This window comes from Euleptes europaea, chromosome 7, assembly GCF_029931775.1.
Source record: "Euleptes europaea isolate rEulEur1 chromosome 7, rEulEur1.hap1, whole genome shotgun sequence".
Classification (NCBI taxonomy): Eukaryota; Metazoa; Chordata; class Lepidosauria; order Squamata; family Sphaerodactylidae; genus Euleptes; species Euleptes europaea.
The window spans coordinates 39,691,883-39,717,555 of NC_079318.1; the positions used below are offsets into that span (position 1 = coordinate 39,691,883).

At 42.4% G+C, this 25,673-nt stretch overlaps 1 protein-coding gene across 2 annotated transcripts in view; it reads left to right on the plus strand.

The window, feature by feature from the left end:
• The window catches only part of DAAM2 (dishevelled associated activator of morphogenesis 2), a 134,959-nt gene that overhangs the window by 47,397 nt on the left and 61,889 nt on the right, over positions 1 to 25,673 (plus strand). For both annotated transcript variants that reach the window (XM_056852408.1, XM_056852409.1), the window contains exons 5-13: positions 6,284 to 6,617; positions 13,280 to 13,390; positions 13,889 to 13,992; positions 14,633 to 14,699; positions 16,932 to 17,049; positions 22,099 to 22,237; positions 22,557 to 22,615; positions 23,108 to 23,292; positions 24,111 to 24,428. In XM_056852408.1, coding sequence (XP_056708386.1) covers positions 6,284 to 6,617; positions 13,280 to 13,390; positions 13,889 to 13,992; positions 14,633 to 14,699; positions 16,932 to 17,049; positions 22,099 to 22,237; positions 22,557 to 22,615; positions 23,108 to 23,292; positions 24,111 to 24,428 — 1,435 coding nt within the window. The remainder of the gene's footprint in view (positions 1 to 6,283; positions 6,618 to 13,279; positions 13,391 to 13,888; positions 13,993 to 14,632; positions 14,700 to 16,931; positions 17,050 to 22,098; positions 22,238 to 22,556; positions 22,616 to 23,107; positions 23,293 to 24,110; positions 24,429 to 25,673) is intronic.

Genomic DNA, 25,673 nt, shown 5'->3' on the forward strand with positions numbered 1-25,673 from the left:
CAAGGCAGCCACCCCCAGTCCCGATCTGGGCTGGCGAGTCTTCTGCAGGCTTGCCAGACAGCTCTCTGATCCCAATCTGGGCTGGCGAGCATACTGTGGGCTGGTATACATGGCTGAACTGGGCTGGTACACATGATCCGGCCTGACCAAATGACATTTATGTGATATCCAGCCCTTGTAACAAATGAGTTCGACACCCCTGGCTTAGTGGAAATATCCTGTCAAGATCTTGGCTATTTGTTCACTATTTTAAGCTGTCTGTGATCTGTTTGTGCTAGGCTCTGTTCCCACCCACCCCTGGATTTTAATTAATATATTTTAATTGGGGGATGTGTTGGTTTGTTTTGTAAGCTGCTTTGGTCAGGTTCCTGGAGAGGCTGCATACAAATTTGCTAAATAAATAAAGGAATGCAAAACCAAAGTATAAAAGTATGGGAAGGTCTTTCAGTAATAGGAATGTCTTGTAAACTACAAATGGAAAACACCACTTGAATCCACAATATGAAAAAATGTAACAAGTGTACAATTGTAAACAATATTCAGTGAACCACTAATGAACATATACATGCACTGGAATAAAATTGAAAGTGGACAGCATAAATGTATAGTACATCAAAAAGAAGTTAAAACACATGAGAAACAGATGGATTACCAAGCCAAACTCAAGTTTGTTTCAGAGGGTATAGCCATGTTGGCCTGCAGCAGAACATCTAGATTCGAGTCCAGTAGCATTTTAAGAAACCAACCAGATTTTCAGGGTATAAACTTTCAAGAGTCAAAGCTCCCTTCATCAGTTTGGAGTGAATTTTTATCAGGCCATTTCTGTTTTGCTCTGTGTATTCTGATCGTTCATAATTTTACAAACAGCCACCATTTCAAAGCAGTGAGCCAAAAAAGTTGCTAGCCATTCTGTTTAAGATGAAAATAATATCAGCTCATCTTGAGTTAGATCAACCAACATTATGGTAGAAGCTATATTTGCTGAACTGGAATCATTATGTAAGTTTGTAAATTTCAAAAACCCTGGAATATTGTTGCAGTTTTCTTTAAGGGTGCTGTACCCTACACCTTGCTGCAGCTAACTGCCACAGCCGCATCTTGCTTCAACTTCTTGTTAATCAGCTTCCATAGTTTCCATCAGTTGTTCTGCGATGCTCCAGAGAGTTGTTCTGCTGTGCTCAGCTGCTGCTTGGTGGGGGCAGAGGGGGAAGGACTCTTTTTCCCTTTGCATGTTTTCAGTTTGCATGCCAGAATCCTCCGGTCCTTACAATAAATATGTGGCCTATACCTTTCACAGTCTTAATTCCCTATCCTATTCAATTACACCAGAATGGTCTTATCTAGTATGACGGCTTCCCTTTGGGGGTCTGGGAGCGGAGTATGGGAAATCTCCTTCTCGAGCCCAGGTCTCTCCGAACAAGCCCTGCATTACTTTGGCTGGATACCTCTGACAGCAGGCATTTATTTCCTCTGTTTATAATAGCCCTAATGAGTGTCAGCACCAGCATCCACAGACTGTCACATAAAGCCTTTGCTTTTAAATTGCTGGCTGCAGTGCTAAGGACTTGTGTTTTTTTTTTCATAGCTATAGCCGAGCCAAATTTTGAGTTAAGTCCCCATGTCTCAACTAATTTCCAGCGACTCAATTTGTTAGTTGCCAAGTGGGCGGTGTGCCAACGACTGATGAGTGAGCCAATTCCCTCTTTGAAGGGAAGGGTACAGCGGAGAGGGGCCCATGGCTACATCAAATCCTTTTAGTAAGCAACTCTACACACGGGCTTTCAAAATACAAGCTTTAGAATTAGGCAAGAAATGTGTGTCCCTTCATCAGCGGATGGTATTGCCAGTTCAGTTCAGTTCTTTATTCTTACAGCCATAGGCCAGAATAAAACACACAATACAATACAATCATAGCTAAAAAGGTTAGATAGGGTATTAATACATGTTGGTATTGCCAGTTCAGAAGCCATAAAGCCACATGGGCAAAGGGAAATGAAAGTGGCAGCGGTGATATACAGATGTGCATGTTTTTGAATCATCCCGTGGTTGTGAAGGCTGAATATATTTGTCGCAGGGTACAGAATTTTCGCCTATAAACCCTTGATGAATAATCGCCAAAGTTTTTTATGGGGTTATGTGCCTTGCCTGCTTTATTATGATTGGGGCTGTGGAAACTCTGCCAGAAAAGCACGTAAAGAAACTTAAATTGTGAATAATTACAGCAAATCAAGCACATCTGCTGATTCTGTTCTGCTTCCAAGATTATAGTATCCAAAGTGCTAGATTGGGGGAAGCAAAAGGTAAAATAGATTGGGGGGGAATGAAAATTTTGGGCATCAGGAGAAAGAACAGTCTATTAAGAGGCTAGGGGAACAACGTTCAGTACCCCACACAGGATATCAAAACACTAATTCTTGCCCTTTGGGATCCATAATGATCTCCTTTCTGCTTTTGAAGTGCACATCAAATGTACCAGGTTCTTTTATAAATTGAGCCCTGATTTATTTCCAGTCTGTCTCGTGTTATTTCCTCATGGGCTTATTCACACATATGAATATTTGAGAGATGAGATGAATCTCGGGCATACCTGCCTCTGACTTCCTCAGTCCAAGGACAAAAGAAGTATGAAAGTATGGAAGTGTGAAGGGAATTTCTCACTGCCTGCTCTAACGAAACCCATTTATTCTTTCTTGGGGGTGATAATCTGAGAACTGCCATGTCCAAATCAATGTGGTACAACTGGGTTTGCTTCTTAATTTATTTTAGAAAGAGACTGTGGTAGAGAGCCTGTAGCTCTTACTAGGTTGTGATTTCTCCCTCAAAAGTAATGAATGAACAAGGGTATTGAGAGGAATAACATATTGTCTTTTGAGGTTATGTATGACACGACTGAGAACAGCTGTATTGTAGAACAAAAGCCTATGTAGGTGTGTTTCAGTGATTAAATTCAGTTCTTTAATAACCTGACTGCTCTCCACACTGCTTAAGCACAAATCCTCAGCAAAATGACTGGACTGAAGAGAAATGTTCCTTGCGGATTGTACCCATAAACAACCGTGACTATTAAAATGTCAGTCTAGAAACAACTGCAAAAGCCATTGCTCCTAGTGGATGTCAGTTGATCTTGAAAAGACAGTGTAATTGAACAACAGGCTAAAATAGAAGCAAGCAAAAGGTTGTTGGACCTCAGCAGCAATTTGTTAAAGTTTTAAGAAAATGGACAGGGGTCTTACTTCAAGAGAATCCTTTTTTTTTATATTGCCCAGAACTATTTCCACTTTCTAGCCTACTTGTCTCTTTTCTGGACAAAATGGCAAGGAAGTGCTTCCTTTATTTTGGCTTGGTTTTGTTTTGTCACAGCTCTGATAACCTCTAATCTCTCTGTTAAGTGAAACCTATCTCACTGCCTTCTATAGGCAGGCATCCAGCCTCTGTTAGTAACGGTGATAGCAGTGTTTTCTGATCCAAAGACATTTCCTCAACTAGACTGGGAAACCAGTCTGAAGGCTGGAAAACCTGCTGCCAGCTATCAGACAATGTGCATAGAACAGTGGTGGCCAATCTTTTTCCTCAGTGTGTGTCATGAGTCCAGCTTAAAGCACATAATTCAGGACCTTTGTAAAAACTAAGCAGGTCTGGTCAGTGCTGGAATGGGAGTCTTCTTGGCAGCATATTGTAGTGGTTAAGAGCGCCAGACTCTAATCTGGAGAACTGGGTTCAATTCCCCACCCCGCCACATGAAGCCTGCTGGGTTTCCTTGGGCCAGTCTCCTAGATCCTCGTTTGACACTCTGACCACTACACCACACTGGTGTTTAATGAGCTCTTTCACCTAAGGTGACATCCTAAGGTGACAAATGGTGACATCCTGTGCCTTAGCCAAGTTCCAGCACCCTTCTCTTCCTGCCAGAAAGAACTTTTAGCACCCTTGTCTCAGGCTGACTGCTGATTGTGTAGGACATGCTGAACAGTACCGAGATGTACTGAGGCTATCGTATTTTGGTCATATTATGAGAAGGCAAGAATCACTGGAAAAACAATCATGCTAGGAAAAGTTGAGGGCAGCAGGAAAAGAGGAAGATCCAACAAGAGATGGATTGACTCTATAAAGGAAGCCACAGCCCTCAATTTGCAAGACCTGAGCAAGGCTGTCAAAGATAGGACATTTTGGAGGACGTTGATTCATAGGGTTGCCATGAGTCGGAAACTACTTGACGGCACTTAACACACACACACCGAGATGTAGAACTGTACACACTGTATACTGCTGTGAATCCAACGATGATCTCTGGGAGCTTGCATTTTGTATTCTGAAGGATATATATACACACATCTATCTAGGCACAGATGTGCATCAGCCTCAGGATGTAAAGATGGAAGTGTTACTAAATGCATAGGCTGCACAGAATTGCCTTGATTTGTATTCAGAATTGTTGCTTTTTCTAGGGATGGAAAATGTAACCCTAGAAGGTTTAAAAAATGGTCTCTCCCTTGCTGATGTCAGCTAAGGTTGGAAAAGAGTCCTATTGTGCTCCAATAAAGAGCACTGCCATTTAACACATTTGAGTGTAACCATTTGTGGTGTGCTGTCTTCATTCTTCAGGCATGCACGCACGGACCAGCTTTAAAATTCAGATTTGAACAGGCACCAAACCTCATACCGAATTCCCCTCTTGCGTATGGCCTTGGTTTTTCCTGGTTTCTGGTCAAAACCAATTGGATGAGGTTACTGGCCCAAATTCAGTATAAGTTCTCAAATTCTCTTTTTTGGAGTGAACTATATATAGATCCAGCATTCATACTACTAGTCTATAATTTGTTTATACACTACAGCAAGGCTCATAAATAGTATGTTAAGAAGGCAGCCCCCAAAGAGTGGTATGTTAGAAGCTTTGTGACTTCTTGCTGCCAAATCTCCAGACTGCAGATATGTGAATCAGATACAGCACAACCCTATACAGATGCTGCAACTATGCCAGAGCCAATGGTTCCGCTGAAGCTGTCTTGGCTCCATCTGGCGCTTGAATTGCTTCATTGTCCTGGGTTCTGTTTAAAACTTATGGATAATGTATAATCTGCCATTCTCCCCAGTGGGGACCCAAAGCAACTTACTAGATTATGCTTTCCTCCCTTTTATCCTCACAACAACCCTGTCAGGTTAGGCTGAGTGTGAGTGGTTGACCTGAGGTCACTCAGCAAGGTTACATGTCAGGGTAGGAATTTAAGCCTGGGTCTCCCAGATCCCGGTCTGGCACTCTAACCACAACACCACACTTGTATGTTACCTGTATCCCTCCCTCTCACACACACAGACACATACACTGACAGCCCTTTCCTGAGGTGGGGGGCTGAAAGTGGTCTAGAGGTGGTGTGACCCTCCTGGAATAAGAGGCACTTACGCTGGCGGCGGGGGCAGTTCCGTTGGCACCTGGGCACTGTGGAGCTGCCCGCCACTCCTCCGATGCTGCAGTCTCTGGGAGCTAAATCCCAGAAGACAAATGTGGCACCGGCATGGGAGGGCGTTCCCAAGGGTGGATCTGACTGTAGTCAGCTTCCAAAACCCTTCCAGCCCGGGAACGCCCCCTTGACTAACAGCGTTGCTGCGCCAGGTTTTTCCTGGCAAAGCATCGCTGTTTTCTATAGTGGGTAAAGCCCCATTTTATTTTTTAAACTTTTTAAAAGGCTTTTTTAAGCCATGCGGCAGCTGGGAAACCTCTTTGGAGGTGCCGCGGCAGCACCCTGGCTATGCTGTCTCTGGCAACCGCAAGGCTCAGGAATTAGCTTTCAGACTAGCAAATAGCAGCTCTAGAGGATCGTTTTAAGTTGGGGGGGGGGAAAGCCTTTTCCTGCGTCACAGCCCCATGTGACAACCAATGAAAAAAAGCTTAGGAAGTCCATTAATGGCTCTCCCGATGTCTTCTTTAGTTTGGCCCTAAATGATGTTAATTCTTTGTGTAATCTAGGTAACTAGGCAGTTCTTCAAATCCTTTTAGCATAATTTTGCACCCATGCTTGAAGATTCTCAGTAATATGATGTTGGAATCAAGATGCACGTTCTCTTCTGATACAAAGCACAAGAGTGACAGTCTTTTCAAAATATGCATGTGTGTTGCAACTCAGATAAAAAGTGGGCAAGGATCTTCAGGTGCACATATTTTGCCTGAAGATTTTCATGTGTTTATCAAAAGTAACGTGAGAAGCAACTCCTTACTCCTCTATTCTATTAACCTGACTCCCCCTACACAAGGTGCTTGATCCTATTTCTCTCTCTTTCATCTCTGCAGATTTGTGACCAGGTTTATTGAGCTGGATGGCCTGACCTGCTTGTTGAACTTCCTCAAGAGCATGGACTATGAGACCTCAGAGAGCCGCATACACACATCCGTTATAGGGTGTATCAAGGCTCTGATGAACAACTCCCAGGGACGGGCACATGTTCTGGCCCATCCAGAAAGCATCAATATAATCTCTCAGAGTTTACGGACTGAGAACATCAAAACCAAGATTGCTGTGCTGGAGATCCTTGGGGCTGTTTGCTTAGTGCCGGGAGGCCACAAAAAAGTTCTGCAGGCGATGCTTCACTACCAGGTCTATGCAGCAGAGAGGACAAGATTCCAGGTAAAACCAACACGTTGAGCAAACAGTTCCACATGCAGTATTATCTTTATAGCAGTGTCCTTGCTTATTGTATAAAACTAAATGAACAGTACTGGTTTTTCTAATCAAATAGTAGATGCCAATGTTATTGCTTGCTGCATTCATTTCAAGCCCTCTTATACCCATACATGAAGATTTGCATTGTGGCTGAATGAATGCCGAGTCTCAAAATAAAGTGCAATAAAATATTTTACACATGCGAAAATACAATTACCTGTCTACATACTTGCTTAGTAGAAGTGGTACACTCCATAGGCATCTACTGTGCCGCCTTCCGTTTCTCATTTCTATATCAGCGTGTCCCCAAATTACAGTTTTATAAGGCCGTTTCATGCAGTGCCGGGAGTCTGCCCCATGTTAAAGGACACACACACAAAAGTTTCTGGGGGGTAAGATAAGGTTCATTTTAAAAAAAATATATCAAATTGATCCATCTCTGGTAAATTAGGCACAGATGTTTGACATGCCTTTGACAATGACTTATAGCCTTAGAAATGCACAAAAGGGCTGCTCAAGTTACTCAGCTTCTTGGCACTAAAAATGTGTTCACCTGAAGCAAAACTTGAAACAATTCTAAGTGAAACCAGTGATCACTATATTCTAAGGTTCTCAATCGCTAGATTTCTGTCAAACTGGTTTTCATGACCCAAAATCACATGTGGGCTTTGTCAGGCTAAGGTGATGGTGGGACAGGCCTCTGTATCCAGCTGAGTCACATATAGGGTTGCCAGGTCCCTCTTCACAACCGGCAGGAGGTTTTTGGGGTGGAGCCTGAGGAGGGCAAATTTTGGGGAGGGGAGGGACTTCAATGCCATAAGAGTCCAATTGCCAATGCGGCCATTTTCTCCAGGTGATCTGATCTCTATCGGCTGGAGATCAGTTGTAATAGTAGATCTCCAGCTAGTACCTGGAGGTGGGCAACCCTAGTCACATAGGAAGGAGCACAACTGGATTACTGACTTCACCATTGCTATTTGATGCCACCATAAAGATTTTTGGAGATTTTTGTAAAATTTTGTAAATTTGTTCTGAGGAAGAATGGGAAATGCAGAAATTAAGTACTGTATTTTTCGCTCCATAGGACACACCTTTCCATAAGACGCACCTAGTTTTTAGAGGAGGAAAACAAGAAAAAATCTTGTTTTCCTCCTCTAAAAACTTGTCTTATGGAGCGAATGCTGGCTGGGCACGTGTGCGTTGGGACGGCGCGAGCCGGCGTTTCCCGCCCCGATGGCCAGCTGGGAGGCGGGCGGGGCCGTACAGAGCGAGTCGGCGCACCCGCCCAGCCGGCTCTGTGCAGCCCCGCCCGCCTCCCAGCTGGCCGTCGGGGCGGGAAACGCTGGCTCGCGCCATCCCGACGCGCACGCACCCAGCCGGCATTCGCTCCATAAGACATGTATGCAAGGGAGGGCAATGAGAGAGTGAGAAGACAAGGGAAAGCTTTTGCAGGGATGGCGCTATCTCTAGTGTTGCCTGGGCTATCATGGAATTATCTCCCCTACTGAGTGACTGCCCCTTAATGTCCCACTGTTCCTCTCAGCATGCAAAGACAGGCAGGAGACATGGTCTCATTTCTACATGCACACTAGCAGTGGTTCCTTCTAAATGCAGCAACAAAGGAGGTGGCTGTGTGGTAGCTGATGACTCAGCAGGTGGGGTGTCATGACCCATCTGAGGGTCCTGACTGATTGGTTGAAGACCGTTGAACTAGAATGTATGATCCTTAAGAGGAAGTTCTTTCTCGTTCTATGTGTGCGTGTGTGTGTGAGAGAGAGACCGCAAATATTACTTGTTTACTGGTTAGACTGAGGTCACCTTTCTGAAGCTTGTCTTTGTTTATTTGGGAGGTGGCGCAGAATGACCTTGCATGCCTGACAAGGATTTTTAATAGTGTGTGGCCCTGATAACGTTCAATCAGATTTTAATCCCTTGTCCCAACTTGACCGGGTTGCTATGCCAAATAAATCTGTATGCTGGTATGAGCCTGACCTTGCTGAAGTGCCTTCTCCATATCTCAAAGTCCTTCTCTTTTTTAAAGTCTAAAGCAGAGTGAAAATAACTTGGAAGATAAGCAATTTCTCAACTAGTGTATAGAGTAGCACAATTCATACATTATACAGCTGGGCCTTAATAAGTTGCGGCTAATAGTTTGCAGAAGCTTTTATAAGCCTCTAGGGAACCAATTTACTATCTCATCCATGAATGTGTGGAATGCACAAATAATTACCCCTGTCAAATGTTTTTGGATAGGGAAAAGGAATTAAAGATTAATGTTTGTCTCCTTGTTTTCTTAAGAGCAGAGGGGACGTGCTCCTGTTTGCTGTTTTTTCCCCCTGGTGCTTTGGGTCCAGATGTCAGAATTGTCTTTTCCATGTAGTTACTTCCAAGAAACTAAAGCTAAAGTACTCTTAGTTCCCAAGTAACTTGAAAGCTTTCAGCCCTTCTTTCTCTAGCGTCAGTGGTGGTGGCATCAGAAGTGCTGGAGATAAACCTTGCAGGGGATTGTAATCTGACTATTTAGGTCTGTGTGTCATTATGTTTATGTGCTAGTGGCTATTGTCAGAGTTTGGGATCTAAAATCATCTGATGAGTCTAATTATTGTATCAAAACAAGGCTTCTGTCCCCAAGGAATAATGCTATAAGTCTGAAGCCAAGAATAAAAAGGAGTGTGGCGGCATTTTCAAATAGGTTTTGACCAGGAATGTGTTTGAGGTAAAAATGTACCTCAAGCTTGTCCTGAGTCCAGTTCTACTTCCCACAAACTATATTTATTAATCTGGGTAGGGAGGGAGTGCTGAAGTTACTGTTCAAGCAAGTCAAAATCAGGACAACTTTATGGCATCTTAGGTTTGGGACTCTTACATACAGGGTTTTGGAATGGCACTGGAAAACCTGTCAGTGTACTGGGCAGAGAATCATTGCGATATGAAATCCAGAGGCACGCACTTTTCTCTCATGAATGCAGTATTCCTCTTAGTTTTTTGTGGTCTGACTGTTGTAGATCAGTTTGTGTAAATACCTGGAACATCCTTTAACTCCCACTCACAGCTCTGAGAGGAAATGCCTCCTGTCATCCGAACAATATCATTTAGATTCACCCAGCAAAGATTACAAAGGGTTTTGGAATCTTGCAGACTGAAGCTGATTCCAGTCAGCAAGCATGTTTTCCTCCCCCCCCCCCCCGCCAAAATTGTCTCCACCTCAAATATCAGCCCAGGATTTCCACAATGTATATCTACCACAGATAACAAAAAATGTTAACAACATTCTTCCTCAATAAATTAATAAAAAGCAAACTCTTCAGAAATAGCAGAAAAGGAAGGAAATTATTTTGGCTTTGTTGGCCTTTATGAGTGAAGATGAAATCGTGGGTTCATTTTATGGAAATCCGGGAACTTGGCCTTCCTGCATGAGCAGTGTGAAAGTGACAAAGACTACAAGCTGTTTTGGAAGCCAGTGTGTGAGTGCCAAGGGTGTTTGAAGCTGTCAAACTAGAAGGCAAACAAAATAGGATCTACAAAATAAGAAAGGGTGGCTTTGGGCGATCGGCATTACCCTGGGCATTTAAGAAAGGGCCATGAGAGCCAAGCACTGATGAAACCCTTCCTGCCCTCCTTCTCATGATCTGTCTGAGTTCACAACCACATTTTCTTCTTAACTGTACTATGTCCACAAATTTTGTAAGACAGCGGTGCTCAGGGGGGCTGGTCTATAATCATGGAATTGCCTCCTGTAAGAGACCCAAGATAGGAAACCTTTTTCTGAGTCTACGGGAAGTGTGTTGGCTCTTGGACTCGCTCTTGCTGTTACTGCAGCTTGCTGAATCAGTTACTTTATTTGAATTGCAGTATTTGAAGGGCTTTCTCCTCTCCCCCCTTAAACAACCAAGGAGGAATGGCAACTTGAACAAATGGTTGCAGCTAATGGAAAAATATTGAATTTGGTTGAAGACCAAATTGCTTGGTTCAGAGGCAGTTTCAGATGGCAGTGAATACAAAGCTCGGTCTTGTTCCTGGTTGCCCAGTGAGGAATATAGAGGTAACATTCACAGTGTGTGGAACAGCCTTAGAGATGAAATCTGAAGTTGCGTGGAAGTGAAGTGTGCTAAAGAGAATGTGCTAGTGTGTCCTTGAACAGTTCGAAGTGGTGACATATATTTACTTTTTAACAGAGTTGAGTTTTTCCACATTTTAATCACGCCCTATGTCCCAAGAACTCATGATGGAATACTTGGTTCTCCTGCCTCCATTTGTTCCTCACAATCTCCCTGTAAAGTAGGCTGAGCTGAGACTGTGAGACCTACGCAAGTTCACATGGTGAGCTTCAGGGGAAATTTGAGCTTGAGTCTTCCCAGATAGTTTGGAAAAAAAGATAAAGGAGTCAAGACAGAGAAGGGTTTGGAAACCTTTTATAATTAAATAGCCAAGCTACATGAAAATTCAGAGCAAGAAGTTGACAAACAGCATCCCTTTAGTCACAAAAACATCACTGCCTGACATTTTGTTCACAGATTGGTTATTCTGGCATCCCATCTTCCTCTCCAGTATGTCTTAACTGATATGATTTTCATCTTTAAAGAGGTGTAATTTGTTCTCTATTGAGCCACAATTAGCTCTGGGTTGCCAGCCCCTGTCATAGAGGCCTCCGTGTAAAGTGTGGAGGAGAGAAGATCCATGTACACCTGAACTTCTTGGAAGAAAGGATGGATAAATGCAGCAACTCAGGGGGTCACACTGTGAATCTGACTGGCAGCAGGTTTAAGATGGCAAATAAAAGTTTTTTCCCACCCCAAAATGTGTACCGTAATTATTTTGTGGAATTCATTGTTATGACAATGGTGTGATGGCCACTGTATTAGAGCGATTCCATGAGTTTGTCTTAATCTCCTTTTAAAGCTGACAGCAGCTGTTGGCTGTGGTAGATAAACAGAAGTGTACATTTTCACAAGCAGGCTACTTTTGGTACCGGAGACATATGAGAGCGAGATGTTGCCCCTGTGTTCTGCTTGTAACCTTGGAAGTATCTGGCTTGTCACTATCAGATACTGATCTAAATGGACCTTTGGTCTAATCGAGCAGAATTTTTCTTGTTCTTAGAATAGTGCAGGTCAGAGTTACAGTATTAGAAAAGCTCTCTAAAATAGGGAGAATTTCATGAATATCAGGATCCTGGCTATATGTTCAACAAAGGCTCAATGTCCTTTTAGAATACCATTGTCATTAAATCAGAGATTTCCAGCAGCAAGGGTAAATAAACTAAGCTAAGGACAAAATCCTTACATAACATCTCTCTTCCTTCTGAGGTGTCTAGAGAAAGTAGCTGACTTTCTACTATCAGTAATTTGATTTAGTGCTCCTACTTCTGCAAAGTCAACTTAACTTTGAAGAAACATGCTGTACGTCAACAGAAAACTTCCCAGTTACTGAAAATAGTGAGAACTAAAAGTAGCATGATTTACTGTTTGGATTTTTTGGATTATCATTTTTTAGGATTTGTTAACTGCCCTGATTTGATCTGACTCCTTTGCAAGAGGATGAATATGGAGTGATGCTATTTAACTTGCCAGCAGCCTTCTCTAAATAGGTGACATAGCTGATACTCAATTACTGTCATAGAAACCAGTATATCTGCTGCAAAGCTGCCCGTGGCACTTCAAGGACTAACAATTTTATTTTGAAGAATAAACTTTGGTGGACTTAAAGCCCACTTTGTCAGATTCATGAATGGTAACTTTAATTGGGAGATATATACCCATGCATGTGCCTGGGTTCTTTATAAAAGATCCCAAGCACCCGCATGGGTATATATCTCCCAATTAAAGTTAACATTCATTTTGAGTCCAAAACAGCCATGAAATGCAAGAAGTAGCCGAAGTTCTGTCACATTCCCATGCAGAACTCAAGCGTATAGTTTGTTTTCTTCCTTCCAAACCATGTTTCCAACCATATTTTAATACTATTTTGAAGGGAGAACCAATTGCATTTTGTGGCTTATATGAAGTGATAAACTGTGGTTTGTTGTGAAGTGTTTAATTTTCAGACCCCATGGATCCTGCAGGCGCATGCAATGAAAAATCCCTGGGGGATTTTCATTACATCTGAACTGTGTTATTGTTAGAAAGAAAGGCCCATTTTTTAATATATATATTTCCTTGTTTTGTTCTTTCTTTTCGTAAACCATGAAAATGGTAGTGGCCTCAAAAGAGTGACAGACATGCTATGAACTCATCAATTAAAATTTGCCTGCACAAGTAAAAATTGGTACATAATGGATAATTTATCTAAAATTTCAGTTGGTTAAACTACCAGTTAGAAGGATTATATTAAGCAGCCATAATGTATTAGAATTGTGGAATTGTAGGATGTTCAATCTGGGGGGTCTGGACAATTGTCTCTGGACAAATGCCAGTGTAGCCAATTTGCACCTGCCTTATGGACAAATTCTCTCTCCCCCCTTTCCCCAGTCTTAAAGGGCTAGGTTAATACTTAAGCCTTTCTCGCAGCCTTTATCATCTTTGTTATCACGCTAAGCACTTGATGTTAATAATTTTTCATGTAGGCTATGATGAAGAGACAGTATTACCATGGTTGATTGTGTGACTCTTACTCTTGTTGCTTTGCAGTCGTTGCTCAATGAGCTTGACAGAAGCCTGGGGCGATATCGAGATGAGGTGAATCTCAAAACTGCTATCATGTCTTTTATTAATGCTGTTTTGAATGCCGGTACTGGTGAGGTGAGTATCTCTGCTAGAATCTTCCATTTAGTTTATGCTGGCTGTCTCCCTCCCCCATCCCACACACACCTTTTCTGTTTTTACTAGAAATTACTAACAAATCACTAATGTAATGACATGTGAAGTGGTTGAATCTTTTGCCCCCCTAGGTCTATACTGCATTGTCTCCTTCATCCCATCCCAATATTGGTTTAATCCCAACAACAACCCTAAAGTAGATCAGCTATTTAAATCTTAAGGATATAAAAAACTGCCTTTATACTGTATCAGTCCATGAATCCATCTAGTGCAAAGTAATTTATTCAGATTAGTGGTAATTCTTCAAGATCTCAAGTAGTAACCCCCCACATCCTTACAACAAAGGATGCTGACAACTTAACCTCAGTCCATCAGTGCAAAGTCTGTGCTTTTTTCCCCTCTGAGCTTTGTCTGAAGCTGTTCTGAAATCCTACAAAGGCATCAGAACCTAATGGGCTGATTCATTTTTCTCTCCTTTAGGAAAATTTGGAATTCCGGTTGCACTTACGATATGAATTCCTAATGTTGGGTATCCAACCTGTTATCGACAAGCTAAGGGGACATGAGAATGCAACACTAGACAGGTGAGAAGCATCTGTTGGGGAGAGGCACATGATATGAGACCACATGCATTGATATCATATTTTGGACTGCCGTAAGTTGCAGAACACTGAGCCAGCTGGGAACAGCCTCCTGATTCATAATACAGTCAAGTATTATGAGCAGGATGAATACTCACAAAATCACACAAGGTTGGAAGAGATCACAAGGGCCATCCAGTCCAACCCCCTGCCATGCAAGATCCCACAATCAAAGCACTCCTGACAGATGGCCATCCAACCTCTGCTTAAAGACCTCCAAAGATGGGACTACACCCCCCCCGAGGCAGCGTATTCCACCGTCGAACCGCCCTCTCCTACTATTCCACACTAAATAATTCTGAATTTCTGCAACAACACTAGTCCTCCATTGAGGTAATATCTATTTCACCATCTATTTGGGTTTATTTCAGTCAGCACTTTCATCCTTTAATCCTGTGGGAAGATTAACTTTATGAACATCAAATCCTGATCAACTTAGATTGGGCTCGTGAAAAGATATTGCCTCACCTGTCATTATCCCACTGTTCAGTAGAGAAAGGACTTAGCGCCCCTCATCCAGATAGCACCACTCTAAAGTAGAGACAGGTTTATGGACATGTCATTATTTTTCTCTGTCGTTTAGGCATTTAGATTTCTTTGAGATGGTCAGAAACGAAGATGACCTGGAACTTGCCAAGAGATTTGATGTGGTGAGTGTCTGTTCTAGAAAGACTTCTTGTCCTGTTTCTTTGATTGAGTGTAAATCCATAAGAATGTTCTGTGTGACAAGGACCCTATTTTCCCACTTTAAAGAGGAATGAGATCTATTTTTAATTACAGTGTAGGGACTATCAGGAACTAAATTGATGATACTGTGAATTTAGACGGCATTAGGTCTCTTAATTGGGCTTCTGTGGCATAAATGGCTTAAAGTGCCTCCGTACTAGGCCAGCTGAGAACTTTGCAGCGAACATACTGTTTTCAACAACCATGATAACTAATGAGCTGATCCTTGGATGGTCTCCTCTCACCTTTGATGTTTGCTGCCCAGTTCAAGCAGTGAAGAGGAGGAGGAGGACTCTTCCATGAGGCAGTGATTGTGTGGCAAAATTTCTTGCCAGTATGAGTACTAGGTGGTGTCGGGTGTCAGTGTGCACTGTGTATGATTGCCTGCATGGAAAGTAATACAGCAAAGAGGAGTGAGCTGTTTGTAAGCAACCCAAACTGCCTCCTAAACAATTGGCTCCCTGTTCACACGCATAAAACTGTGAGCTGAAGTGGCAAATACTTGAGCAGCTCTACTTAGTACTAGCTGTTACTTGCTAATCAGTTTGTAAATTGATTTACCTGTACACAAGACTCTTGGAGAAGTCTTGGAGAAGTGGGCTTGAACATCTCAGGCTTCTGGCTTGTCTTACCAGGTTGAGCCTATTCTGTGCAGTGGCACCCAGATTTCTGCACTCTCCCAGTGTCTTGGAAGTAGTTATCCACCTAGATTCTGGAGCCCTGTGTCCATGTTTTACTCAGACTATCTTGAGCTATTTATTAACCTCAAGTTTGGTCTGTTATCGGCTAAAGTAAGGGTTCCTTTGGGGTTATAGGCCAGAGTGTCCAGAATGGCATTGCTCCAGTTTTTCTGTCTGTAGTACAGGATTCAAAGTGTGTGACCCTGTCAGGAGTCACTGCCAGATTCAGCACCATCCATTCTAGGATCCCAATGGACAGCTCCCTGCTCTCTGAGGCCAGCAGGTAGATTTCCCAGATTGGCTCTCAGTCTCCTATGGGAGCACCCCTTTAATAGGAAGCCTGCGCTGGAAAAGATTACTTTCTAAGATTACTTTGTATAATGTTAAGGATTACTTTGTGTAATGTTAAGGATCAAAAGAAGACAAGGCAATGGAATCTCTGTTCAGGTTAATGAGTTTTGAGTAACTTGGGCTTCCCAAGCAATTCAGAGCCTACGGGAGGCTTAAAGGCCATAAGTGATGCTCTAGAATGTAATGAGCTAGAGAAGTAAATAGCATAGGAGAACTTCAGCAAGCTGACTCAGCAGTGGAAGGGTAAAGGGTCAGTTCACACATGCCTGTAAGTCTCTTAATTTTTGTGTTACTTGTTGACGTAGAGATGAATGTTTATACTATGTCTCCATTCATGACTGGTTCACATATACCCAAAGTGGTGTGGGAACTGCATCCCTCTTGTGTGATCCTTCACCATTCTAAGAAAAGTGTCCATTGAAGAAACAGTATGGTCAGATCAATCTTGTGGTTCCTCCTCATATAAACATTGTGTGGCTTAGAAAAAAGAAGTGTCATTAACCCTGCTTCCATGGTTCCTTCCTTTATACACACATTTTATTTTATTATTACGTTTATATCTTGTATGACCACAAGGCTCATCAGGATAGCTCCTAACAATACCACAGTATCAAAAACCATGAAGAAATTATTACAGCTTAAAACAACAAATATAACCATGGTCATAACTAGAAAACACAATGGTCATAACTAGAAACCCCAAAGTCTCTCTTTAAAAGGAAGGTATTTACCAGTTTTCTAAAATTAACCTGAGAGCTTACCTGATGACTTTCTCTAGGAGGAAGAGTTCAGAAGTAAAGTTGCCATCACTGAAAAGGCCTGGTTCCTTGTGACCATCCTTTTTATAGTTGTAGGAAGAGGTGTATTCTTTTTTTTTTTTTTTTGTAATACACAACAGTTTCTATTATATAATTATGTGAGTTGTATTCCTTTTTCTTTCTTGTAAAAGATTGGGTTTTCCTAAATGTACATTCATTTTTTTTACTTGAAAATGCAGATTTTAAATATTGCTTTTGATTAACTTGCCTTTTGTTAACATTGAAGAATTGTTATATTAGCTATCAGGCTTTTCATGGAGGGATACTGTTTTATTTTTTTTTCTTCCCACTTTCTGTTGTGTTGCAGGTACACATTGACACAAAGAGCGCCTCACAGATGTTTGAGATGATCAAGAAAAGGTTGAAACACACGGATGCTTATCCATATTTGCTGTCTGTCCTTCAGCACTGCCTGCAAATGCCTTGTGAGTGTAACATCTCTTCCCAGGCCTAAGATTGCCTTTTCAATTCACTCAGTTTCTCCAGCCCTTGTGTTCCCTTATGTTACTTGGGAATATTATCCAGTGTGTATTATATAGCGTGATTCGATTTTGCTCAAGTGCAGGGGGGGAAATATAGAATTTGATACCAAGCACAACATTCATCTTCATTAGAACCTCAACGTTCTTTCCTTCTTTCCTTTAAAACAGTGGTTCCCAACCTTTTTCGAGTCGTGACCCCCTTTTACCAAGTAACCTGCGACCCCCGCCACATTTGCATAATAAAGCCATAAATGACATTTTCAATAGGATAAAGAAACACGATACAAATATTTTTCAGAATATAATTCCAACGTAATATTTAATTAACTAATTTCATTCAATAATTAATTAATATTTAATGTGCACAATGCAGGAAATTAACAACTACCTACCCCCCAAACACCCCAGTGACCCCTACTCCATGTCCAGAAGATGGCCAAGATAAGAACATAAGAAAAGCCATGCTGGATCAGACCAAGGCCCATTACAACACTCCATTAGTTGGCATTATGGCCCAGGCACTGGGAAAGAAGGGGAACTGCAATATAGGGCTATTAATCACCTCACAAGAGCGAAGGGCCAGGAAAGAGCCGAGGGCCGCTTATCCCGCTTGGACTTTTCGAGCCTTTTTCTCCCCTCCGCCAGTCACCGCTCCTTCTGCGCCTCACCGAACCCGTGCGCTCGAGGGGGAATATGATATGGCACAAGAGCATAGGAATTCAGGACTTTTTGCGCCTTTTTCTCCCCTCCGCCAGTCACCACTCCTTCTGCACCTCACCGAACCCGTGTGTTTGAGGGGGAAATCCCGAACTGCGCATGCACCTCAGCTCTCCCCCCTTGGCCTTGACAGAGCGGAACTGATGACTCAGGGCAGAAAAGCAAAGCCGCACTACAGACATGCTCACTTGGATTCCAGGCTGAAGCTCCTGCCCCACCGTGGTGTTTACTCGAGCGTGGCTAAAAGTAAAAACAACGTGGCTGCAGAGCTAGCAGCCTCAAGGGGGACCCCCCTCTTCTCCTCCGAGACCTGAACGGGCCGAGCCAGGAACCAGCCGACCGACAGCCAGAAGGAGAGAGGCGAGGAACCGGCCGACCGACAGAGAGGCGAGGAACCGGACAGAGAGGTGAGGAGAGAGGCGAGGAACCGGCCGACAGACAGCCAGAAGGAGCCGGGCTGCAGAGACGCAGCAGCACGCCGCTGCACACCAGCTGTAGCCCCGTCGCCCAGCTGAGAGGCGGGTGGGCCTGCCCTGGGTGTGGTCGCGCCTGCGCTGGGCAGATGATGCGGCGGGATGCCTCTCAGCTGGGCGGTGGGGCTACAGCTGGTGTGCGGCGGCGCGCCACCGTGTCTCTGCAGTCTGGCTCCTTCCGGCTGTCGGTCGGCCAGTTCCTCGCCTCTCTCCTCGCCTCTCTCCGGTTTCTCGCATCGCCTCTCTGTCGGTTGGCCGGTTCCTCGCCTCTCTCCTTCCGGCTGTCGGTCGGCTGGTTCCTCGCCAGGATGGGGGCTGTCCCAGGACAGTGGCAGCAACCCCCCAGAAAACACATCGGGGTCGCGACCCACAGGTTGAGAACCACTGCTTTAAAAGAATACCTAACCCTTATGACTGTGAAGATATGTTTGAGAATAGCTGGCATTTGGATGGCAAAATCTTCTAAAGCAAAGAAGTTGTGGGGAGGCTACATTAGGCGCGATGTTAAGAGATCTGTGATTGGAATGCCCCCATTATTTAGAAAGGGCTGTATAGGGATCAGGACTATAGTGCTGGGCAAGAAGGCACTTAAGTTTTCCTACCTGATAACATAGCACATCCATGGTGCCAATTCACACTGGGGGAAAGGTGAAGGGGTCACCCAGCTATTGAGACAGATGAGAGACTAGTTTGGGGAATAGGAATTTCCCCATGATTGTTGACTTTTCTTTCAAAAGGGGCAATTACAGCCATGTGGAGCTCCTGTTATCTGTAACCAAACCACTATTAGTGTTTAATCTGATTGGACCCTTGGGCTTGGTTTTGGGTTCTTTTTTCTTCTCTGTGTTGTTTGAACAACACCCAGGCAGTCGAGACTTACATAATTATATAGATGATGAAATGAATGCAACATGAGACAACCGGATATATTGTATACTATACAGGCATGTACAGCTGTTTGATAATGCTGAGCGCTTTACTGAAGACACCATCCTAAATGTCCCTTGATAAGATCCCGCCATCTTATACTTTGTGGCTTGAGAGTGAAAAATGGTACCCATCCGGTAGAGCTGACCCTGAGGTGAAGTGGTCAGCTGCACTGAAATGCTTAATACAAAATAAACATATTAATGCTTAAAAGCATGAATAGTTGTAGCCTTTGTGAAAGTGCTAATCTGTATGATTTTGCCATATACGCTGCAATACTAGGCAAAGTAAAAACCTTCTATGACATTGAAATCAGTGGGCTTAGGTGGAGGTAACTCTGCTTAGGATGGCACTGAGCATTACCATGCTCACACAATTACAGGGAAGCTGGGGGAATGCTAATGCTGAAGTAACTTCAGAGTTGGAGTTGATAGACAACTGGCTTTCCATGTAGTTTTCTGTTTCCACTTAAGGTCCCCAAACTTGAAATGGCTCTTTCTTGCTTAAATAGCTTTAAGTTTATCTTAAAGCTGGTTTATCTTTCTGTAATGATTCTGCTCAAATGACCAAGAGGTCTTAATCAGGACAGTGAATAACTGAATGCTGTCCATCTGGAAACAAAGTCCTTTTTTTATTAAAGTATTAGTTTCTAACAAGAAAAAAAGAGAACTTTGTACTTATGGTCAGAGATCTCTTGAAACAGGTGCTATTTTTAATTGGCATGGAATAAAGATTTTTGTAAACCAATCAAATGAAACTCTGTTGTTATCATTAAGGGCAACATTCACATTTTGCTGTCACCTCGTGGGAATGCCTAAGCTGAAGGTTCTCAGGTCCTACTTGGAAAATCAAATTAGCAGTTTCTCTTCAAGCAACATGATACAACTTGGGGATATTAAAGCTATTTGATTTAATAATCCAGTAACAGCTATGAACGTTTTGCTTCTAGGCAGTCCAAGCAAAGGGAGGAAGTATTGCTGTCACTCTGATTTGGCTTTGTTGCATCATGAAGCAGCAAGATCTGATAGCCAGATCTTTCCCTTCTTGCTGCTTGTAGGATTCCATTTTACTTGAAAGGCTTTAAGAGGGGAGTGGACATATTCATGGAGGAAAGGGGTATTCATGGCTATTAGTTAAAATGGATACTAGTCATGCTGCATACCTATTCTCTCTAGTATCAGAGGAGCATGCCTATTATATTAGGTGCTGTGGAACACAGGGAGGATGGTGCTGCTGCACTCGTCTTGTTTGTGGCTTCCTAGAGGCACCTGGTTGGCCACTGTGTGAACAGACTGCTGGACTTGATGGGCCTTGGTCTGATCCAGTAGGGCCTTTCTTATGTTCTTATGTACTTGCCCCCATGTGAGCCACAGCAGATAAAGCTGGCCCATAGGCCTAAAACGTCAAAATGCAGTCTTGCATCACAAAAAGCACACAGATTATACTATGGGGGGAATCTCTCAGATCACAATGTAACCCAGCATAAAACCACTGGAACATATGTTCTTATTATAATTAATTTACTGGACAACATGGAAATTACAAGAAGTGTATTTGCAAATTATTTCTTTCCAACCAACTATAATAAAAGATTTCCAAAACAAGTTAAATGAGCATTTTTTATGGCTTAGGTCCTAACCTCCTTTGTAGCTTGTAACAGGCACTTCTACTTGCAGAAGGGGATCTTTTTAGTGCAGAACTCCGCTTCGCCCCCATCTTGTATCTGGGTCCACTGACTGCTGGGGAACATGATTTAAGAGAGTACGGCACAAGAGGGGAAGTGTAAGCTTACCAGACAGAAGAGGTTGAGCTGAAAAATGATGAAATTACAAATATATAAATTTTAATAAGGTGCACATTCAAGTTAAAAACATAGGCCTCTAGCATAGGCAAAACGTTCACATTCAATGTATACAAACATGAACACCTGCGATGTACAATCTTACATTGACCAAAGTAGGATCCAAAAAAGGACCAGACGCGTTTTGGCCTAAGAAGACCTTCCTCAGTGGTCAGTAATATAGTTATAATTTAGCACACATCCTGATAATATAATTATATCATAAAGAACAGTAAAAAATGTATAAAAGCCCTTCTGGTATAGTGAAGCTCCCTGTATGTTTATTTATTTCTTATATACTAGAACATGGCTTCAATGTCTCACCTTCTATTGCATGTCGGGCTCTTAAGGATGTGTATACATCAAGCAATGTAATAGATCAAATTTCCACCACAATCCTGCTCCGCCTCCATATGTGTTTATTCTTTCCAGTTGGAATGCCTGAAAATGGCTTTAATGTTACTGAATGATTATGTCATGTGGAAAGGTTTGTTTCAGGAAGCAGAATTTACTTGTACCTCATGCTTCCTCATCACAACCGAGGGGAAATTAGGCGTCTCTCCACCCCACCCAGCACCAAGATGTTCACAATGAGAAGGCTGCACATCTTCCCACAGGGGAGAAACAAATTTCTTCTTCAGATGCAGTGGGAAAGCATGGGGAACAGGAAGTACAAATCTGCCTCCTCCTTCTATTTTATTTTACTTATTTAGAATGTGTATAGACTTTCCATCAGGTCAGTCTTCAAAACATCTAACAAATAAGTTGAAATATAAACAATTGAAGTAAAACCACAGTAAAACACAAAGATATCCCATCCAAAGTGACTGAAAGAGAAACTCGTAATGACTACTGAAAAAAACAAAGGTCAGCAACTCCATGAAACCCTGAAGGGATCTAAGAAGCTTTAGGAACTTTACTGTTGTGTCAGTCCAACTGTAATGTCCAAGGATAGCCAGCGGGGACTTTAATTATGTCACTAGGAAAGCCATTAAGTCCTTTTCCCAGTTTCCTTACTGCCATTTTTCATTGTAGATAAACGAAATGGGGGAAATTTTCAACAGTGGCAGCTGTTAGACAGGATACTTCAGCAAATTGTTCTTCAGGATGAGCGAGGTGATGATCCAGATATGGCTCCTTTGGAGAACTTCAATGTCAAGAACATCATTAAGATGTAAGAATCCTGTTAACTGCCATTATAGTTCAGCTACACAATGTATTAAATCTAAGGACTCCTTTATATGTGACATTTCCTCTACATGGAGATAATCTTTAGGAGGAATACCACATGTATTTATTTTATTTTTAATCATTTCTATCCTGCCTTATCTCCTCAGACTTTCATTTACATGTAGCACAATGTATATTCAAATCACACACAGAATGCCAGTTCTACATTTGTAGCATTCTGTTTTCTTCGAATGTCCTAGGCATATTTTGTATTTAATTGTTTTGGAATGGGTCTCAAATGATCTCTCTGTATCTCCATTTAGGTTGGTAAATGAAAATGAAGTGAAGCAGTGGAGGGATCAAGCAGAAAAATTCCGGAAAGGTGTGTGGCCTTCTAGGGTTGTTGAATAGTACAGGGGGGACCTAACTGAACCATTGATTCCAAAGTGATGGAAGGATAAGGTCTCAAAGACTGCAGCACTGTACAGGTCATTGTTGTTCCCATTTTACAGATGATGAAAAGATGCAGGCAGATTGTGAGTTGCCTAAGGTTTCCAATGAGTCTATGGGTGAGCTGGAGTTTGAATCCAAAACATTGATAAAGCTTCTAGTTTTTCCTCTGCAATCTTACTGTAGATTTGAAAGACTCATTGTTAGAAGATAGCTGATGATTCTCACCTAAACCGTCTTTCAATAATAAACTTCCATTCCTAATTTTAGTATAACCCCTTTCTTTCCCAGGACAGCTAACTCCTTCAAATGTTTGCAGTTATGCACCTTACACATCGTTTCTTCTGGGGATAATTCATGGGTTTTGAGGGATTGCCTGAAATCATCCATCACTTTTCAATTTTGTCCCCACTGCTGTTCACAGAACACACTGAGCTGATGAGCAGGCTAGAGAAGAAAGAAAGGGAATGTGATATAAAGACCCAGGAAAAAGATGAAATGATGAAGACATTAAATAAAATGAAGGACAAGCTGCAGAAAGAAGGCCTGGAGCTACGCCAAACCCGGGACCAAATGACTGACCTTGTAGCTCAACTCAATGAGTTCTCGGTATGATGTGGGACATTTTCTTCTTTTGTAATCGATAAAATCAATCAAATAGAGAATAGAGACAACCAAGCTGCAATGTGGTGCATGTGCCCTTTATAAAATAGAAAAACAATATTTGCATAAGGTTGCAGGAAAGTTCATGAATGCCCTGGTATGGGATGAATGACTATAGAGCCTATACTTTCCATTCTTTCTTTTCATTGCCTGCAGATTGTTTCTTTCTTTGTTGGGATGGCTCACACAAAGTAGATACCATGATTAGTTGTAATTAGATGCATGTAGCAATATCCCAGAGAGATTTAAGCAATTAACTGTTTCCTTGCAAAATAAAAGTTATGGTATGTAAGGCAGAATTCAGTTCGGGCCCACCCTCTATGTAAGTACACTTCTTAAACTTGTGTAAAAGTTATTTGAACTAATCGTTGTTTCTTTATTAGCATTATTTATAAAGTTTATTTCCAACAGGTAATTTTCCTGATCTATCCAAATGTTACGGATTCATCCTTATTTCACTTCTTTTCACTGTTCTTCCATTGAGGAAGTTATGTAAATTAGTACTGAGAAGTCCAAATGAGATACCCATGGCATGGCATTCTGCACCCTTTTCATTCTTTTCTTTTTCCTTTCTTTGTTAAAAGGGGAAAACTGCAGCTTCTATTAAAATATACCTCAGAGTCAAAAAGGACAAGTAGAATTAACCATAATTAATGTTTGGTGCTGTGGGGGGGGGAGAATAAGGAGGACTGCATTATGCCAGCAAAATAACGCGATAGATGTTGAAAATGTGCATTCTAAATGCCATTTTTCCCCTCCAGCAGGGTGGCAACATTTCCTTCCCATCCCTTCCTCAACTGCCTCCAGGTGGCCCAATTGCTCCTTCTTCGGATGTACCATCATCAGAGACTTTGCCTCCTCCTCCACCACCTCTTCCATTCTCTAGTCCCCCTCCACCAGCCCCACCACCGCCTCCAGGAGGACCCCCTCCTCCTCCTGGAGCTCCTCCATTTTTCAACATGGGAATGCCTCCAATTTCTACCACCACCACACTCAGCACCAGTGGAACAAGTCTGAAGAAGAAATCAATCCCACAGCCGTCTCATCCCCTGAAGTCCTTCAATTGGTCCAAGATGAGTGAGGTAAGAGTCTGCTGCGGATCAGAATGGGTTGTGGTTCCATGGTAGAGTATCTGTGCTTGATATGCAGAAGGTCCTAAGTTCAATCATCAGCATCTCTAGCTTTAAAAAAAAAAAGATGAGCTAGTCAGTGATGTGGAGGAACTCTACTTGAGGTCTGGAAAGCTGTTGGCAATCTGAGTAGACAGTACTGACCTTGATGGACCAAGGGTCAGGTTCTGTATTTGGCAACTTCATGTGTGTGCTTAGTGCTTGAGACAATCTTGTTACTTTTAATATGGTTATGGAATAAAAATATGACGTCTTAATAGCTTTCTTATCATTATACATGTTATATCAGCCTCTTAGGTGTCTCTATAATTTATGCAGGAGATGTGATCCCTGGGGTATGTATAGAAAACCTGTAGTTATGTCAGGTTTGCTAGGCATGTGTACATAGGTGCTTAGAGACACAGTAATGTAGTCCATACTTTGTGTGTTGCAAGTGTAACACCAGGATCCCTTCAGCAGTCATATTTGTTGTATAAAGCATGGAGGAACCAACAGACTTAAATACAGCATTGCTAATTTTATGTTACCATACTCAGCCATTGCCTTCATATGCTATATTATGCTAGACAAAAGTTATACGTCCTTTGTTGCATCTTAGAAGGATCATCTTGAGACCCAAAAATACAAAGGGTATGGGTGAAACAACCTGGGTGTGGGAGTGATGAAAAGCCAAAGCTCTGCCTTGACTGCTTTTCATGAAAGATTGTATATTATGTTAGCTCATGCCACCTTGGCAAACTGTAGACTTTTACCAGGTAGGACTTTCCTTTGCGTCTCTCCACCTGCAAAAAGGTTTTTCCTTATGGCAGCATTCCTGTGTGGAAATGATGTTGTTTAAAATCTTAAGATCATCTTGAACATGTTGAACCCACAACAGTACCATACTTCTGTGGAGACTGGAGGTGTTGATGGTCAGATGTGGCCTGTATTTGGGCAGACTTGCAATGTTAAGATACTGGTGCTTGCAGGCAGAAGGGCTTTGTGTCAGTGGTCAAATAGTGACAGGAAGATCTGAACCGGCCCTCAGGCTACAAGAATTCCAAGAAGAATTTCTGAGGGCTCCAGCACTGACACACAGCTCATTCATTGCATGCTCATGTCTGAATACAATCACCCCTTTTTTTGGTAGTTCTTCATAGTGCATCCATAGCACATCCTTCTGGAGGAGTATCCAGACTGATTTTTTTTCATGGTTCG